The sequence below is a fragment of the Nesoenas mayeri genome, assembly GCF_963082525.1.
Source record: "Nesoenas mayeri genome assembly, chromosome: Z".
NCBI classification, from domain to species: domain Eukaryota; kingdom Metazoa; phylum Chordata; class Aves; order Columbiformes; family Columbidae; genus Nesoenas; species Nesoenas mayeri.
Genome location: NC_137542.1, coordinates 45333299 through 45353088, shown reverse-complemented (window position 1 = coordinate 45353088; position 19790 = coordinate 45333299). Strand labels below are relative to the sequence as shown.

Here is a 19790-nt window from a genome sequence, read left to right as displayed (position 1 = left end):
GAACTAACACTGGCATTAACAGTTAACAAGACAAAATTTGATTTTATGGAAGTCTGAAGTCTTGAAACTTGCATTAAACAGTAAATACTGTTATGGCACAGTAAATACTGCAGGCTACACTATGAAACAAAACCATGATGTGCTTTCATAAGCCACAAAAATATCCTAAAACAGGAAAAGCTGCCAAAAAAGGTTGTGAAGCATAGGAGTACTATTAACTTGGAAGAGACAGCTTACCCTGATTCCTGTCTCTGCTTTCTCCAATGTCAGTACTGGTAGTAGCAATTGTATCTGCCAAGGCCATCAATGACATTTGCTCCATCCTAGTCAGACCTGGCAAGCTTGAATGAAGCAAGTGACGAGAAAGAACCTGAGCATGCTCTGGTCCAAAGTAAGTTGGGCTATATTGAGAAAGATCGATGACTTTTGGTTTTGAACTGTCTTCATCTGCATCAAATGTAACAATTTCATTCGTACTTACAACAGAATTTTGAAAGAGTTCCTCATAATTGTCACTGGGCATATCTTTTTTATTTTGACTGTTTTGATTAGACTTCTCTGAACAGGAATGAGATGAATCGTCATCCGCAGCAAGCAGAGCATACAAAGGCAATGGTGGAACAGAGTCTATTTCGATATAGTCTGTAGTCTCAGTTTTGCTGAATGTTTTGGGATCTCTTGCAGTACTTCCACTAGCACTGATGGTTAGAGATCTGAGCCTCTTATCATGATTAGGTTCAGATTCATTAATAGCAACAACTTCTCCAGCAATGCACTTCACCAGATGGGACAGAATGGCTTTTGCTCTTCGTACTTTACCAAGATCCATGAGTTCCAATAGCTGATATGGATGGTATTGAGGTAAAGTGGGAGATAATGTATGAGCTGCTTCAAAAAGACCAGAATCTTCCATTTCTGAAGACAGATCAGAGGCAGATTTTTTCCCACTAAGTTTCTGTGCAAGGCTGGTCATAGATCTGGTCAAGTTTCGCTTTGGTGGATGCAGACCTGAGGCGGCTGACTGGCTTTGTTTCATTAAGTTAGGTATGCATGGCATACTTCCACTGTAGGAATCTGTACTAACTAGTTCCTGCTTGGAAGGAGATTGCCACTGGGAATAAACATGCATTTCACAATCCATTCCAACTACAAGAATGCCATCACGCACCCAAGACAAAGAGACTGGAAACGGAGGGGACCCCTCTACAGATGAAATCAAGTCAACACAACGCAGCAGAACGAACCTAGAAACAGCTGCAGCCTTTGTACTGCCACTGTGGGAGATGGCTACAATCTCCTTACCACTTTGGTCTTGCATTTTCCCAGACAGCTGACCAAACATATAAAGTTTTGATCCAATTCCCACCGTTAGAATATGAGAACCATCTTCTCTAGACATCCAGTCTAAGTGTACCAAGCGCTTAGTGCTGGGCATAATATTCCCACCATGAGACAGAGACATGTCTTGTCGGTTATGTGCTGCTAAATTACTATCAATACTAACACCAGAGTCTAACATGGTGCCTATCTCATCTAAATGTAGAGTCTGTTCTAGAATCCAAGAAGAACCCCCTGTAGATTCACATTCAAAAATACTAACATGCATTATAAAGTCTTGAGGAAGATGACTGTTCGTAGATGTTACCTGCTTGTATGCTACTGCTAATCTGTTTGTGTGTGCACAGCTAACTTCAGTTGGCCTTCCTGGAACATGAATAGCGCTACTACTAAGAAGTCCGTCCTCAATCAGTAACGGCCATTCTTCCCATATATATGTAACATCAGTATGGGCACTACGCTCTTGTATGGAAGAAGGTGATGAAGAAGGTGATGATTCAGTGGTAACTCTGCATCTCCAGAATCGAACCTTTCCATCAGAGCATGACGTTGCCAGCAGATATGGTGCCCGACAAACAGGATATATGGAAGAAGAACTCAGATGCCCTAAAATTAAATAGAATATACTTTTGCTGAGGGAAATATTAAAAACTTATGAAAAATTCAACTGGTTTTTATTCAGTTATCATTTCATTGTTCTGAAAAAAATATTAACATGACTGTTTGCAGAGTCTCACAAAGGAGACAATGTGACAGAAGGTAAAATGGTTTCATAGTATTTTTGTTTCCACTTCATGCTCTAGAGAGAGGTCAAATTGTAGGATTTAAACCCAAATACTAATATCTATCTTCTCTCCCATCAAACAAATATTTCCCATTCAGAAATCTAAAAATCTTTATAAAGTCTTTTTGGAAAGACTACTGATGGAAGCCTTAAAATTTAAGTATGAATCCTACAAAAATTTAATGAATTACTTTAAAACTAAACCCACGTTTCTGTAATTCCTTTTATTGCAAGAATCTAAATTCAATAAATATTACAGGTTAAATAAAAGCTTTATTTTAGTATTAGTTCCAGTATCAAGATATAAAGTCAGAGAAGCAAGTTTTAGCAAACCTTCTGGATCCACCTACAGGTGTTTTAATTTTACCCAGTAACAAACTTACTATTATTTTATTTCCCTTTTAAGACCAGCATCACAAAGGCAAGGATTCCTTATTTCACTCTTTAAAAGAAAATTACAAACCTGCTGATGGCTTTACACTTATTATCTCTACTCCTTCTGGCAAATTCAACTCTTGACTATACACCATTTTGGAAGACAGAGTAAGCCAGCTGGTGCTCTGAAGGTTTGCTCTACAGGCCCGATACTTTTGAGTGAAAGGTGATTGGATCTTCTCTGGATCTGGTGAAGCATATAATTCTTCTGTTTGTGTTGCTGCTTCAGGTGTATTTGAATCTATCTTGTCATCTAAAAAAGTTTTGCATTGTTAAAGTCAATTATGTCTTTTAACTTAAGAAGTAATTATATTTACCTTTAAAGTTCCAAAAAGACAAATAAAGTATAACTTAAAATTTTACTTTCATTTAAAAAATTGTATTATGAAATTCAGATTTAAAGAAAAATGCTACACACCTCAGATTAAGTACTTCTGAAATTCTAGAACTGTTGAAAAGTTATAGCTTTAAACTTGTTAGACTGAAATCAAACTGTAACCAGAAAAACCAAAACTGCAGACGAAGAGGTATGTATGTGGTTATCCACAGAAATTAGTGCTTCATGAAGCACAAAATATCTGCAGCTAGAGAAAGCAAAGACCTCTGTGTCCTACCTTATAAACTGGGGAAAGGTATTTTTCAGAAAAGCTTTGTTAATATTTGCTTAAAATGAGGGGTCTTGGAGATTATGTGATATGAATACTTTTTTTTTAAATAAAAATCAGCATTTGAAGTATGAATTTGATAGATTTGAAACATGGAAACTGCCAACAGGTTAGTTGAAAAGCCTTATCAGTAATGTCCTCATCATGTAAATAGATCAGAAAATTCGAATCTTAATTTAAAAGTCTTAAATGTAAGTCTTCTATCTTAAAAGTCTTCTTACCACTTATAAACTAACTGTAATAATAGTTAAAATAACTGAAGAAATTCTGCCTTTGAAAGCAACAGTAAGACAACTTCATTTAAAAGACAGAAACATGCATTATAACAGATTCCTCTGTTAAGTGCTGAACACCAGGTTTATGTGTTCTTAAAATCTTTACGTGTTAACAGAAAACTACTGAAGTATATCTCAGGTTACTTAAAGTTCTATGGTTTTTGTGGTAGTTTGGTAGTCTGAAAGAGAACCAGCAGATTTCAGAATTTCAAAACTGTTCATAATTGTAATTTTACCTCTGATATTTAAGTGCTTCACACTACAGCCCAATGTAGAACTTCCATGTAAACTCAAAAACTGAAGAAAATAAACTTCTGAGAAGTACAATATCTGGTTTTAATACAGCTTAGCACTTCAGATAAAGATATTTGTGGCTAGAATGCACAAAAACACCAAACTTTGTGCTCAGGCTGAACTCAAAAGCTTCAGTATTCTCAAGATTAAGAAGTAATTGAGAAAGAATGAGTTGTGATGAAAACTGGTAATAGAAGAATTGCAAATTCTTTTCAAAAAGCTGAAATATAATTTACAACATGTTGAATAGCAGATATATTCACAATATAGTGACTTTAAAAAAAAAAACCCAAACAAAACAGAAACTACAAGAAAGAAGGCTTACCTATTGAGACAGGAATTGACTTCAAATGTAAATGCCACATATGTAGTAAAGAATGGCTTTGAGTATACTCTATAACTATTAAGTAGAATTTTTCAGAGAATCCATTCTGCTTGTTTCCTGATGAAATTCAGAACAGGAAAATCTTAGTGCTTATTCACCTGAAATAAGAACTAAATTTTGCTGGCTAGTAAATAATCACACCGAGCTATTGTGAACTAATATTCAAACGCAATTGTCTGACTACATCCAATTCTTGTATTATTTTTTTTTCAGTACTTTATCACAAGCAATAACCACTACAAATACAGGTACACACATGAAGAACTGTCAACATTTTCTTTTTGAGAAGATAAAAGATTTGCCTGAATTTGTGTTAAAAGTTAAAGCTCAGAACGTACCATCGGCACTACAAAACTGTCTTTCTATATATATCATACTAAAGATGCAATCATACAATTATTTTATCCTGTAGAGTAACACTTTTTTGTCCCCTGTTTTGTTCCTAATTTTGAACATCCCATTTCCATTTTTTTGAACTTTACTGAGAGCTGGGTTGGCATTTTCATGGTTTATCTCCATTACTCCAAGTCTCTTTCTCAACTAGAAATAGCTAATTCAGAATTGATCACTATGTTCAGGTAGCCCCCTTTTCTTCTAACAACAATAAATTTTGTATACCAAGTTATTATGCAACATTTTGACACTGTTCCACAATTTTGCTTTCTTTTATTCAGCATTCCCTCTACTACTGTAGATTACTTGGTATCACAAACTTCACTCTGACCCTTGTTCTCCACATAATTTCATTTGAACAGAGCAAAAGAAAATTGAGATGCCTATGTAACACAACCACTGACTCAGTCCACCAAGAAAAGCTGATCATTTATTCCAGAGCAATTCAGATCTGCCCTAAAACGTACAAATCCACACACTAATCATAACACTGTATTTTATAGTTGTGGTTTGGGGGATTTGTTTGGCCTGACTTTTACTATGTTACTCAAGTCTTGAGGAACAGCATTTAGCTGATACAAAGGATGAATATTCCTCATGAAAGGATGCAAGTAAGCTTCGTCTATGTCCTGCTCTACAGATACAGACTCTACACTTAAAACCCTTTCCTGCTCATGTAATAAAGGCATCAGCAATGGAATGTTTTATACAATACATGATGCATACCTCATGACTTAAGCTACTTTATCTAAAATTTGGTTGTGTGCTACTCTTAAAGGAAGTAAAACACCCACAATTTTCATTAGACCAGATTTTCTTCTTTGTTAAGTAGAGATCTGAAATAAAGTAAGGTATTTGACCTTAACATTGTAAAAGCTATATAAGAAGTTATTTTTCCTCTGTGGAATGAAAAATATAACATTCTGTCTTCAATGTTCTATCAAAAAGAATTCTTTACCAGAGTCTGATAAATCATTCCTCTTTTCAGGTACTTTCTTCTCATGGTTATTTAAAATGAAGTCTTCTTGAAAAACATGGAATAACTGTGTTTTCCTTCCATGCTAAAAAAGTAAAAACACACAAAAGAAGTTAACATCATGGAGCATACTGTTGAAGATTGCTCTCTAATACGGGAACTTTTAACTTGATTGTTACGTTAAACACATCAATGAAAGATTTCTCAAGAAAATGCAACTTCATTACTCACATTCTTGTCATTTACAGGTACTATGAGACAAAAAGCAAGTATGTTAGAATCAATCTTAAATACCTCATCTTTACCTGATGGAGAGCTACAGGTATAGGCTTTAATATTAACACTTCTTAAACAAGTTAATTATGGTATAAAATGAATACAGGAAAAGTTCTTACAAGCTCTGTGATAGCATCCAGTTCGATGATACATCCTGGGCGAGCTGTAGATTGCTGACTTATGATGTTAAAAACCTCACCAACATATTTCTGTTTAAAAAGAATGAGGTGATGATCTTGTTAACCCAGTTTTGTGCATTTCTGTGGCACAGCTTGCTAGGTAAGTGCAATCACTAAGCAAATGTTAACTACATAATTAAATATACAGTGGTCACAATCTGCTGAGAACACAGGTAACATTCCCAGTTTTATCAAGAGCCCCATGGTTTTCAATGGCTGAAAGGTGATGAGAACATCTACAAAGTCTCACATTCAGCAGTTTATTGCCCTTTCCCCAAGCCGTGCTGTCATCTGAAATTTCCCTTAGGATGGACAATGCACACACACAGTTTGTTGCTCTGTTATTATTTCTTGTAGTACAAGCGTTTCAGAGATATTTCCCAACCAAACACTGACCTGCCTCAATAGGCACAGTTTGACATTAAATGGAATGCAGTGCTATTAATACAACGCTAATAATAAAATATAATGCTAAAAAGCTTTACTATATCTGTTTTTATAAGCAGAGCTAAACTACCATAATCTGTTAAATCCTCGGCAACAAACTTAGTTACAAATAAGTCTGAAACTAGTGCTACTGAATGAAGTTCCAAACTGCAGAAATGTGAGACAGCCTTTCACTTACAGAAATTTCTGGATTGGAGAGCTCACATAAAAGTTTCTTCGCATCTATTACAGCTTGATATAATCTCAAATGCTGTCCATCACTGGCCACAAAGCAGGCACTTGGAGAATTACAGTATGCACCTAAACAATATGAATGCACAAACTGGTCAAATATTCAAACACCAAATTGCTCCTTTTTTTAGGCAAAGGGCAATTTTAAAGTTATGAAAGAAAGCAATATAGCATAAGAAAAAGTCTCTCTTGTTAACTTCTGTTCACAAGCAAGAACTACAAAGTTTAATGCTGCTCTTAGCAATCAAATCTAAGTACAGGTTGTTTCAAAAAGATGGACCCAATTTGAAATCACTATAGCTCTGCAATCACAAACCTCTCATCAATGAAACTCGCCCAGTCTATACAGCAGCCAGAAGGAACACAGGGCATTTATAGAAGTTGATAATTCACGAAACAGTTTGGAAATTTTTCTGTAATTATAACATGTCGGGTCCATCTTTTTGAAACACTGTATATGAAAATAAATGAGAACCCCATTTGCAAATCAGAGCAAAATCTACCTCTTTTGAAGAGTGCACTATCGTCTAAGAACTTTACTGCATTAGCTCCTAAAATATTGTATACATAAATGAAGGCAGAAGAACACAGCAATTCTTCACAGAGAAATAACTAATTTCCAAGGATCAGCAGCTCAGAAACTTGTGAAATAAACATCTCATGCTTAACACTTCTCCAATACATTCAAGTATATCTGCATTATTTATTTAATAGCTTTATTAGGTTATATTACTTTTATTCTATAATACTTCAGAAATCAGGAAACCAAACTCACCAAGGCAGTAGCTGGGTATAAGTGTGGGTAGCCATGCAACATTAGAAAAAGCTGAAACATGGAGAGAATTGATTCGAGCAAGTTCAGAAACTCCACCAGAAAAGGACAAAGGTCCAACAGGGTCAACTCTCCAAAGAATAAGTTCACTGTAAACTGCATTGGGATCCTGCGATGTCACGTCTGCATTGCCTCTGCTCTGAAGTCGTACTGGTGACTCCTGAGACTTTAAAGAACCATTTGTCTGTTTTGCACTCTCAACATCTGGTGAAATTAGAGCATTGTGATGTGAGGTTGTAAGCAGCAGTGGTAATACTGAGTGGCAAGCCAAGTCATTAAGATGAAAACGGTGACCACAATATCGGGATTTATGTGAAATACTGAGTACAGTCGAAAAAGCAGATTCCTCAGCAAAACTCACTAGCCACTGGTTCAATGACCCATCTGCATGTTTGGAAATCATCATAACATTAGGCGTGAAGATACTTAGTTTTAAACTGTTCATTGATTTACTGTGTCCAGAAGAGATAAGCATAGATGAAGAACAGGTAAGGCCAGAAGGCTTTTGTTTGCCTTGTTGAATAGCTAAGTCAACATTTTTGGTACAAGCATACATCACTATACTTCTGCAAAGAGAGTTTGCATCACCCGTCGGAAATGCAACAGGAATTCTTGAGACAAATGACACCTGGAATTTTAAAGAAATGGAGGGGGAAAAAAAAAGTATTAAAGTTATTTTTTTCACCATACTTCTCATTGCATAACAATGCATAATCCAGAAAAAATAAAGTACCTGCACTTGGCGAAACATGCCAGGCTGGTATTCATCTATCCAGTCCACATGCCATACCAGCAGTGAACCATCCATAGGATGTATGCTGAATAGCATGTCAGCATTTTTATTCCATTCAGAAAGTAGTACTTCAATTTCATGATCAATAATAGCAGAAGATAAAGGAACAAGGCTTGAATTCGTAGTAGTTTTATCATCACCCAGCTCCTTCTTTTCTTGATTTCCCTTTTGTTCACCTCCATTTTCATCAACTTCTAGAACACACAGATGTATATGTATTGTATTTAAAAGCAGAAGTACAGCAAGCAGTGATATTCAGACACTGGAGCACCCTTCAGGTCTTTTATAAGCCACTCATTTAACCAAAAATTTAAAATAAAGAACATTTTAACCAGAAATTCTCTAGTGGATCTCGGTCAATGACTAACAAAGCAAAACAGCTTATATCGCACCTTAATTTGAAATACTTTTTTTCCAATATGATAAAAATTTTTGTATGCACAGGCAGAACAAATACAGTGGTATCCAAACTGTATATATTTAAATTAATTGACTATGTTATAGAACAAAGCTATTTAAATTAGGTGTACATTAATATATATTAAAAGAGGTGAATTCTAAGGTTGCATCTGCTTCCTTAAAAATGGTAAAATAACACACATTCATATAAAGGCGTCCAGGTCAGCCTAAATAAATACTACAATTTTCAGCATAAATAACTCAAAATCTCTGGAACAATCGTAAGTAAATTCAGAATTTCTAGATACAGATTTTTAAGAGTCACTTAGGTACGGCCAGCATAAGGTAGGAAAAAAACGCACAGAAATACTACTGTAGTCTGTCTGTATCCTTACAAGTTCCCCACCTCTTTACTTCACATGAAAGAACATTACAAATTACTTTGTAAAATGAAAGCCATTTGTCTATGATAAGTCTTTTACCTTCTTCTAATCTGCCATCCATTTGATTAGATTCCTCAGTGTTAGTCTCAGAAGAATGATGTTCAAAACTCTTTTTAAGTTGTTGCAAAAATACTTCCATGGATAAGGTAAAATGAAGTTCTTTATTGTTTAGCCAGTGCACAACAAAAGGTCCACTTTTTTCTTCATTTTCACCAAGACTCAGCGACGTGATAGAAGGGAGCAGAGGAATATCTATCAGAAAAACATGTTAATGTTTTTGAAAATGAAGTAGTTCGGTTAAAAAATAATTTTAGATAAATTGTTTTCAAGCAGAAACCCCACCATGAAAAAAGAATACACTAAGTGTATTGCCACTTCCTTTTCCTTTCAATATCACCTACTTTCAGTATGAAATCACATGACTGCTACCGCAAGACATTGCACAGGGAGGCTCTTTGGTAGAGTGACATTAGGATTATAGTATGGCCCTGCACTGTTACATCTTCATGTAACACTGTTCAAACAGGTTCCTTTACCTTGTCTTGTGCTACTTCAGTGCAGTATGAACCAAATGATTTAAACATAATTTCCCAACATTCCCTTCACAATGGAGGCTGCAGTAAGCATACACTGTAATCAAGGACCACGTATGACAGGGCTTAAAATAGCAAAAACTAGTGCAGCAACCAGATGATGTCCTGTGTAATGCCACCACACTCATCCAGAATTTCTGACTCCTATAGATTCTATTGCCCTACTATGTTACCTTGTGTCCCAGGTGACTGTGAAAAACAAAGTAGTAATCACAATGCAAGTGACAGAAGCAAATACCAGACTGCTGCAGAGCAACATCTAAATTAAGTGTGGCTAAAAAGCACTTGGGTGATTTACTACAATTTCCTCAAATGGGCCATACAGCCAACTTACAAAAAGCTCAACCTGCATTTAATTCCCACCTAGAAGTTTCCATATATATTCCGGTCTCTCTCCTGCTCCCTACTTGACCAGCCTTATTTAAATTCCATGCCCTGGGAGACAAAATATTTTTAACTCCTATTCTTGTTTTGTTTGTTTGTTTTTCCAAAGCCAGTTAACTACTTACCCTGCAGTCTAGCCCAAGCAAATGATAACTGAGAGCACACAGATAAAAGAAAGGACCACCATGACTACCAGAAAATTTTTTCGGGGCAGAGAGGAGACACAGCAGGGGAGAGGGACAAGAGGAACACAGCACTTAAGAAATACAGTCTGTCTTCCTAGAAAGGCAAATTAATGCCAGTCTCAAAAATATCATAATATATGTGGCAAAAACAGAATCTGGAAGGAAGAATTCTGTTGACCTCTCTTTGGAATATACAGTAAATATGAATAAGGCGAACCCAGAAGATAACATAGAAGGAATACACAACTAAAAAGGCCAAAGACAGGTGTGAGACACCTAGGAAAATCTTCTACCATTCTTTTCCAAAACCATTTTTATACCCATTCTGTGAATTTCTTGTTGGGTACATTTATATTGTAAAGACTATTAAAAGCAAAATTAAATTTTACTTAGTTATTATATATAAACAAACAAGGAAAGAAGTGCATTCTGAGTAGATATAAAAAAAGATTAAAGATTATGTGCTAACCACGTGAAAGATGACTAAAAAGGAAAGATGGGATTACAGTAAAGGAAATTTATTCAAATAATTTCATTACAGTAGAAGGTTCTTCCATGCAGTGAATGAAACCAACATACTACCAATTTTGCATGGTCATGTAAATACTGTACAAATACATCTGAGCCAGTTAAAGATAACATTGACATAACAGAAATTGTAGCTCACCATGTAGCAAGGATTTGCCACGTTTCTTACCTGTGGCTGGATTGATACTGGCAGCAATATGGAAGTGACAAAGTGCGTTTGCATGAGGAGGGACATTCCTGTGAACTTCATGGGGATCTTGCTGATGTGGAGCATATCCAGTATGAGCTACAACAGCACTCGACCTCCTTCGTCCTCGTCGAAAGTGCCTCAGGTTTAACTGCATGAAGAATAAGGTGTCGTTTTAAATTCCTTTCAAAACAAGGAAGCAGATTTCATCTGTGTTTATTTAGATACTCATTAAATATTTTTTCTGTTTAAAACCTACTTTGAAGCATCAGAATAGTTTCTTACAAAAATAAGTGTTCACCTTGTGTCTGCAGTAGAGAGATACCAGTGTGTTCAGATTAATTTGTGAAGGCCCATACAGTACCTTGACATAGTAACTGCTTCGTATTTCAGCAGGCAAACAATGTTCATACAGTTTTCATACTTAAACAGAAAATACTATTGTGTTTCATAAACGTATGCCATGCTTATTCAAGATTCGGAACAAAAGAAAAAAAAAGCAGCCAATCTGAATAATCTCATTTCAGAGACTGAAAAACTGGATCAGTACTTTCACTATGATTGGATCAGTACTTCCACTCCCATCGTAACAGTCCAATGAGTATTAAGGTCTTAACTCTTTATGCAAATTGACTATTTTTCCCTTGGAAACATCTATTTTTAAGACTGACTACACCAGTATTAAAAAGTCTCACTCCACATACTGCACAGTTTAAGGCCATTGTGCTGTAGATACCTATACGGGCACCAAAAGGTACAAGAAGGTACACTGTTTTTATTAAGGATGGTATTACACTCCTGGCACTCTTCCTCATTTGCCATCCTTTGCATCTTACCACAGCATGCTCATGTAAAATAGTTTTCTCCCAATTTTTACATAACTACTATTTCTGATCTCTAATGCTGCTTCTTATTTTCAACAAGAACCCAGAACTGTCTCCAACTTCCCTTCCCATCAAGATCAGAGCACAATGTTTACATACTCTTCACATAACTTTGTAGGAGAACACTAATGCTTCAGTTTCCCTCTGCTTCCCATTGGTTAGAAAACACTATCCATGAAAATCCTTTGCCTTAGAGACACAGCTCACTAGCAGTCTGCTCTACTTGAGGATTACAACAGAAAGGCAACAAAGGTTATATTTCTTCCCTCCATACTACTACGGTTTTTCCAGTTGCAGAAAACAGAGAACATCCCACAACTTCAGAGGTAACAAACGAGCCCCTACTATACATTCTAAGGCAGCATCATTAGTGGGTTTCACATAACCTATATACAATATGTGTTCAATACACTGCTCCAGGCCCTATGAACTAGATACTGCCAAGCACTTTGCTTCAGTCACCAAAGCAAAATACGCAGAATTGACAGTGACATAAGGACTGTGTGTCTTCTAAAGGAAGATCTAAAGTAAATCGAATCTTTCGTAACATTTTACGCACATCTATGGCATAAAGGACTTCAGTTTATGATATGCGTTTAAGTTACTAATCACAATCCCATCTAAAATTACATGTGCATATATGTGTTTATTCTCACTGTTCAATCTCATTTCTTACCTCTAACGCATTTTGCACTTTTTCCTTACTTGAAGTATTTCTCTTAAAGTTGTTTGTGGAGTTCACTGCTTCACTCCAATTGTTGTATCCTCCACCATACAATAGACTGTCACTGGGTAATAAAGTCTCTGCCCAGAGACGACAAACGTTATCCTTACAGCAAGTCAGAAGTACATTGCAGACAGCACCGCTAAAGAAAGAAAATTTAAGGTGTGAAGAAAATGCTTACTCTATCACATAGCACCAAAATAAGCCAACAGTACCAAAGAGTTTTCCACTGTAAGTTTTCAGAATTGCACCAAGTAACTTCAACATATCAAAAAAAAATTCAACAATACATTCTTAGGAAAACAAATGATGTATGAAAGGCTTTAATATCAATTAAAATATCTGAATATAAATTACCTCAAAGTTCATTACACGACTACGCAACACCAAATCATGGATTTCAATTTACAGAATGCCATAGCCGGAAGAGCAAAATTTAAGTTTTTCTTTTCAAAGTCCTTCATATAAAAAGCTAATCATATTCTGGATACCTGTTCTCAGATCTCCTGATCTTACTGTTATATAGCACTTACAAAATTATATGTTCAAAACAAAGAAACCAAGCAAATTTTTCTTAATTACTATTTTTCCAAATGCAGTTTGTATTACTTATATATATAAAAAATCCAATTAACCTAAACTAGGCACTGAAAAAAACTAAGCAGATCCTCAGGTGCCCAGTTCATGTAAGTGCGCAATTTAGGGTTAGCTGGGACTTGAAAACTATATGGATCATTTAACTCAAATGTCCAGCAGCAAACTCCCTTGAGCATCATGGAGTAGGTAGACTTGCAAAACTGAACCAAGGACTACAGTAATGGTCTTATGAAGAGTGTTCTACTTAAAAGCTGGTATAAAAGACAGCATAAACTTGTTTGTCATGCATATAAAAGGTATGCTAATTCAAATGTCTGCTATTCTGAAAAATGTGGCAAAAAATCGTTGCAGGGCACAAAATTGCTAATGCTACTTCAGTTTGAGACTGCAATTACTTGTGTAAACTAGGAACAGGCCACTTTCGAATAGTCAGAACACCAAAAAAAAAAAACCAAAAAACACAAACCAAAAAAATGAACCCAAAAAATCAATTCCAAATGATCATTTTAATTCAATTTCCAGATACAGAGGTCTTGTTTCGTACTAGTTAAATAAATAAATGAAAAGACATAGAATTATTCAAATGTTTTAGAAGGTACCAAACTGAAAGGACTCTTAAATTGTTCTGATCCATTAGAGCAGAGAGAAACAAGCTAGGACCAAGTGCATGAATGGTCATTTAAGACAGTGCAATGAAAAAGATTGTAAGAGAGGTAATTTTGCAAGAGCTGTTTTCATATTTAGTCCAATCTCTAATCCAGTCTGTGGGACTCCCTTTCTATCTTGGCAGTTCCTTCTCAGTTAAGAGGATCCTTACCATCCTCTCAATAACTCCAGTGTGAAGGCATTATAGGAACACACACAAGCAATAAACAAGCTGTGCAAATTCAATTATTAACTGAAGTCAACTGTACAACTTGGGTAACAGTTGACTGTACAGCTGGGAAGACTGCACAGTTTGAGGATTTTTTTGGGTAATTTACAGAACTCAGGTTATTAGGACTACTGACCGTGGCATGAATTTGCTGGTCTTCCTCCATGAAAACGCATTTACTGATCGAGGATGAGCCAAATAAACAAATGAAAAATCAACTTTTCCTTGTTTTTCTGGACTGGGGCCAGGTGGTGTTATCGTTGATCGCCAGCTGTCTGTGTTGTACCATACTTTCACAAGACAATCATCCTGGAGAAAGAAAAAAAGACAGTAACTAAAACTACCTTGCATAAGAATATGATGCACTTGTAGTACTTCTGATATGTCTCCTGGGTTTTCGTTTTTCTTTAAAGTAAAATACTTCTCCAATGACACAAAGTCAGTTCAGTCAATAGAACTTCAAAACCCAATCATAAAGAAAACATGGTAGCAGGGTTTCATTTTAAACTCTCCTGCCATTATTAACTTGGATGTAATTTCACCTCTCCTAATTAGCTGCCAGTTTCTAATCACGAAGGCACAAGCAGTACCAGCCCCAGTGTTACTACAACTTATTGTACTTACTGTACTTATTGTACTACAACTTCAAGTGTTAATACAACTTATTGTACTTCAACAGAAATCCCCAAAACCTACACACAGAGATTTAAATGTTAGGAATACAAAGGCCAAAGATGATACCTCAAAAAATCAAGCTCAGTACTGCACGTTCTGCTTTCCTTAGATACACACATACAAACTTAAAAAAACATGTTCCTAGTGTCCTTGTCCTTACGACTTTAAGGGTCAGATAAATTAATCTGAATCTAGATTCACAAGTTGTTGATCAATTCTTAAATATGAATGGTACCGAAATATTGTATTAACCTGAGTATGCTTAACATGACCCTACTGGGGAGAGGTTGTTTTGCTGACCAGCATCTTCCCTCATAAAAAAAAGTAAACAAAGAAAGAAGACAAAGAAACAAAGATGCATTTTAAATATTCTAAAGGCTAGTAATTAACTTAGTAATTTATGGTAAAAAATACATTATTAGTTTTCCTACTTAGTAATTTTTCCTACTTATTTAGTAATTGTGCTTCGCATGAGTTTATAATGTAAGTTAATGCAACAGGACAAAAGACATTCCAGGGAAAAACTCTGCAAGCATATTACCCCACAGGAGCTATTTGCAGATTAATTTATTTTTTCAAAATTGAGTCACACTATAACACTAGAATCCATTAAAATGTGACTTTAAAAATAAACATTAACTCCTACCCATTAAAAATCAGTGAAATACATCTATAGTTCATGTTGACAACCATGACAAACCACTTGTTTTTAATATGAAACCTGTACAACTCAACCAATTTGGTAAGTAATAGTTATCTTAAGTATCACTGGAATAACTCTTCTTTCAGACCGTAAATGGGCTAAAGACATCACAGGACATACAGCAAGCAATATGACATCCCACATAAGCAAAACAGAAGTGGAGCATGAAAACTTGTTGCTTTGGTGTTATAAGGAGTATAATTTTTTTTTTTTTTTTTTTTTAATCAAGAAAGTCTGGTAGTTTGCTTCACGTGTTGGAAATGATAGCCAACTAGAATAAAGTTTAACTAGAAACTCAGATTATTTTACAGATTGGTTATATCTTTTTCTCTTCCTTAAAGATAGCAAATGCCTAACTTAATCTTCTAAGCACGCACAATGATCTAAAATCGCACACTTCAGAGGAAAACCAAAACAACTACGCAAAATGTGTATTACTCATCTGTTCTTGATGTATATAACTGAATTGCAGAAATATGCATGCCATCTAACTTTTAAAAGCAAGACTTATTTGCAGACTGAACAATTCTCAAATCTTTGTGCTTTAAGCATGTATTAAGGGACATTATGATCCAAACAGCAACAGCAAAGTTCCACATACTACTAAAGCAATCTTTATATGTACATACTAATTTTTCATTCACACTCATGAGATGGACTAGACCAAACTGCAGAACCATCTTTCATTCTTAAGTTTGAAAGGTTAATTCTGTCAGGTTAATTCTGCTCTGGATTCTGTGACATTTAAACTAGGTTTCAATAATCTCAGTAACTGTCCTAATTAACCTTACATACTAGCATTTCTTTTGCATTTTAATAATTCTGCAGTGTCTGCTAGTTTCTTTAGTCAGTAGCACAGACTTGATGCCTACATGCATCTGTTTTCTGTTTCTTTTTTAAAAACAGTAACCTGAAAACTTTATTTTTTCCCCCACAATCCATGAATTCTCACAAGATGGGTCTGTACATTCTTACCAGAACTTTTGGACCAATGCCAATGTGACTCTACTCTCTAATAAAGACAACAGTATTATTTACAGAAAACAACTACTTGTTTCATATCTCTTAACAAGTAATATACATTCTTATATGGGCTTGTCACACTTTTTCATTTTCTTCTCCTTTGACTTGTTAGGATACTATTCTCTTAAGAAACCTTAAAAACAAGTTTTGTAGTACAAACAAAAGATGAGTCTGTTATTATTTTGGGAAGTGCAAAGATATGACAGTGACATTTTGCTTTAACTTTTTAACTTATTTTACTAAAGGGTTTTATTGCTTTTGTGACAAACCACTAAATGCTGAGCATACAGAAATAATCTGTAAGATTAGCCACAAACACTGACGTGAACTATGTGAGAATATACCTATGGAATGTGAATTCTCTTCTATGTTCATAAATAGGCATACAGATATGTTTACCAAATAGGATAGAGAATATTTATTGGGTTCCCCCCAAACCACCTTTCTCGCAAATTCTTATTTACCAAAATTTAAAGATGCATAGGAGATTACTAGAAATATTATGCAAAAAAATAGATATATTTTAAAAATCCATTCTAAAGCCTTTAAAAAAAAAAAAACAAACAAATAAAACTGGTTTTGTTTCATTTGTTTGCTTTAATAGCTTATCTGAATTAGTAAAAAACAATTAGAAAAAAATACTTACCTTTCCAGCAGTAGCAAAAAACTCCCCATCTGGTGAGAATTTCATTAAACAAACCTGAGAAGCAGTTCTACGAAATAAAGACAAAACCAGGAGATAAGTTTTTAAGAACTTTTTCAGAACTATGAACAGTTTCTTCCCCTTGTACTCATTAAAGTGATTTAACTCCTCCATGGAACTGCTCATTGTATGGTGTGAAACAATTCAGGGTTTAGCAAAGTTCAAAACGACTAGGAGTGTGTGTAACACACACTTGTGTTCACATAGAAAAAACAGAAAACCAAAAAGCTGCAGCTGAGGATGCTACAATATCCAGTACTCCAAAATATAAGAGGAGAACGGCTGCTAACAGATTAAACTATGCAGATATGCTCTACTTCCACCTCACAATCATTTGTATTTCAGATTGAATTCTGCAGTCTTCCAACTTATCCAAGTAACATCTCAATTTCTCATACTTCCTACAGCTGTAACTCAATAAAACAAAAAGGCACAAAAAGAAAAATGGAGTTAGGAAGTAGGTTAAAGTAGTTTCTACATTAACAGTCACATCAGTAAAAGATGCCGCAGCAAAATAATCTAAACCTAAGTATCTGGTTAATTTCTGCTGTGTTTTACTTTCATGGGAAGTACTAATAAATGCGCTTCTTCTACAGGTTTTGAAGCACTGAGCTATTGCCTAAGCGATAGCCCTATTAATAGCAACAAGAACATAGAAGAATTTAATTGTGCAGCACAAATACAGTGTACATTTTCATCCTGAATTTATTAGACACATATAACAAGTTGCAACACCTCACTTTCAAGAAGTCCTAAGTTAGCCATGAGGCAAACAAAAGCATGATGCATTTAGTGTATGCAGTAACAGCAGTAAGTAAATTACAAAAGCCGTGCAACAAAGGAAGTCAATTTTCACTGAAGTTTCAGCAACATTCTCCTAGCAGCGCTGATATAAAAACATTTGGGAATGCTTTGTTTGGACATTAATAATTATTCTGTCAAAGGACAGTACTGCAAAATCCGTATCTTTCTAACTTCTCCTTAAGGAAAGCCTATTCTAAATCTAACTGAAGTACAAATGGCAGAAGACATACAAGCATACAAGGTGAACTGACACAGCAAGCTCTGTGGATCCTTTTTAGAGTGTACTAGTTCAAAATACCTAACACTCAGCTCTCCTCCATGAAAGAGTTTAAAAGAGGGAAACAGCTGGAGAGCTACGAAGCCTTCTTTAACATTTAGAATACAAATGTAGAACATATTATTGAAGGGAGAGAGGAAAAGCAGTATGATCTTGACTACAGATACTGACTCCAGACTCTGAAACCATGCCCATGGCATTTATCTATAGGCTAGCTGCACCTCTCAGTAGGCTGAGAAGGTCTTGCAGGTGTCTCAATAAATGGAGTAAGTCTTCAACTTCTTTTATTTAGAAGTCCATCATATTCAAAGGAATTTTTTTCAGTTGTCCTTTGGATGACGTTGGGATTTCAAAGACATCATTGATAAAAGTTAGAGAGTACACAGAAAAAGGAACAACTGAAGAATTAGAAAAGGATTTTTTTCAGGTATATCCAGTGAACTACCCAACTAACATTTAATGCCTCAAAGAATAATTACAGGTGGGTTCTTCCTGTCCGACACTTCTTCAAAGAGACTGCCACATGGTATGCTGGACCCAAGTGAACAGTGCACCTGATGCATTAGTAAAGTCTTCTTGTGGCAGAACAGACAGTGATTTAAATTCTTATAAACTAAAGTACTAAACTGAAACTCTTCTGAATGTACCAATACACAGACACAAAGATTAAAATGATTAATCAACATGAATACAAGAAGAGAATTCAGAGAAGCAGTAAACCAGAATGCACCTATCTTTGCATGACTGTTACAAATATACAGAATAAGGATGGAAAAAGGTAAAAAAGGGGGGCAATGTGCAAAAAGGAACAAGAGACGTGATACACTGGACAGAGAAGGAAGTTTATTTTAGCAGTGCTACAAGCACAATGCTTTTCAAATATGCAGCTTTCATCTTACTTCTTGCACAAGAAACAAAGTCTGCTGGAACAGACTCTAGAACAGGCTTCCCTCAGTATTTTACCAGTGTTCAGTATAACTGAAGAACAGCCTAAGAACATAAACTACCCCAAAACACATTACAATTGATCTTATACAAAGAAAGAAATGTCACGTATTGAAGGGGAATATTATTCAATTTTATTATCAATAATGTTTATCAAATAACAGGATAGAATAAGCTGGCATTGAAATACACTAAGTATATAATCTGAAAGGTAAGAATCAGCAAGGAAAAGGAATTACTTGTCTTTAAATTAGTTTCTTACTTGCACTGCCAGATACACCTCCACTCTCCAAGTCCAACATCTGTTCTTTCAGTATTATCACTGTCAGAAGGGTTTTCCAAAGGAACATTGGACCAAAGCTGAAGACAACTGGACCCAGTCAAAAGACGAGTGCCTAAAACAAATATTTTTAACAATATAACTACAGAACAACTAGCAAAATATGGACTTCCATAAACTCAGAGAAAGAAAACATTTTGTGAGGCCAAAACTGCAGAACAAAGTTAGCCAGATATCATTTTAACACCTTCTGTACAGTAAAGTTACCATAATAGCAGT

At 35.4% G+C, this 19790-nt stretch overlaps 1 protein-coding gene across 5 annotated transcripts in view; it reads right to left on the bottom strand.

The window, feature by feature from the left end:
- The window catches only part of DMXL1 (Dmx like 1), a 79397-nt gene that overhangs the window by 41704 nt on the left and 17903 nt on the right, over positions 1-19790 (bottom strand). For 3 of the 5 annotated variants that reach the window (XM_080361921.1, XM_080361923.1, XM_080361925.1), the window contains exons 5-18: positions 19494-19626; positions 17149-17215; positions 14238-14410; positions 12583-12772; positions 11005-11173; positions 9185-9397; positions 8244-8497; positions 7454-8138; positions 6626-6747; positions 5941-6030; positions 5528-5630; positions 4117-4233; positions 2586-2810; positions 238-1944 (exon numbers count right to left, since the gene is read on the bottom strand). In XM_080361921.1, coding sequence (XP_080218047.1) covers positions 238-1944; positions 2586-2810; positions 4117-4233; positions 5528-5630; positions 5941-6030; positions 6626-6747; positions 7454-8138; positions 8244-8497; positions 9185-9397; positions 11005-11173; positions 12583-12772; positions 14238-14410; positions 17149-17215; positions 19494-19626 — 4248 coding nt within the window. The remainder of the gene's footprint in view (positions 1-237; positions 1945-2585; positions 2811-4116; positions 4234-5527; positions 5631-5940; positions 6031-6625; positions 6748-7453; positions 8139-8243; positions 8498-9184; positions 9398-11004; positions 11174-12582; positions 12773-14237; positions 14411-17148; positions 17216-19493; positions 19627-19790) is intronic. The other 2 variants (XM_080361922.1, XM_080361924.1) reach the window with 2 other exon arrangements.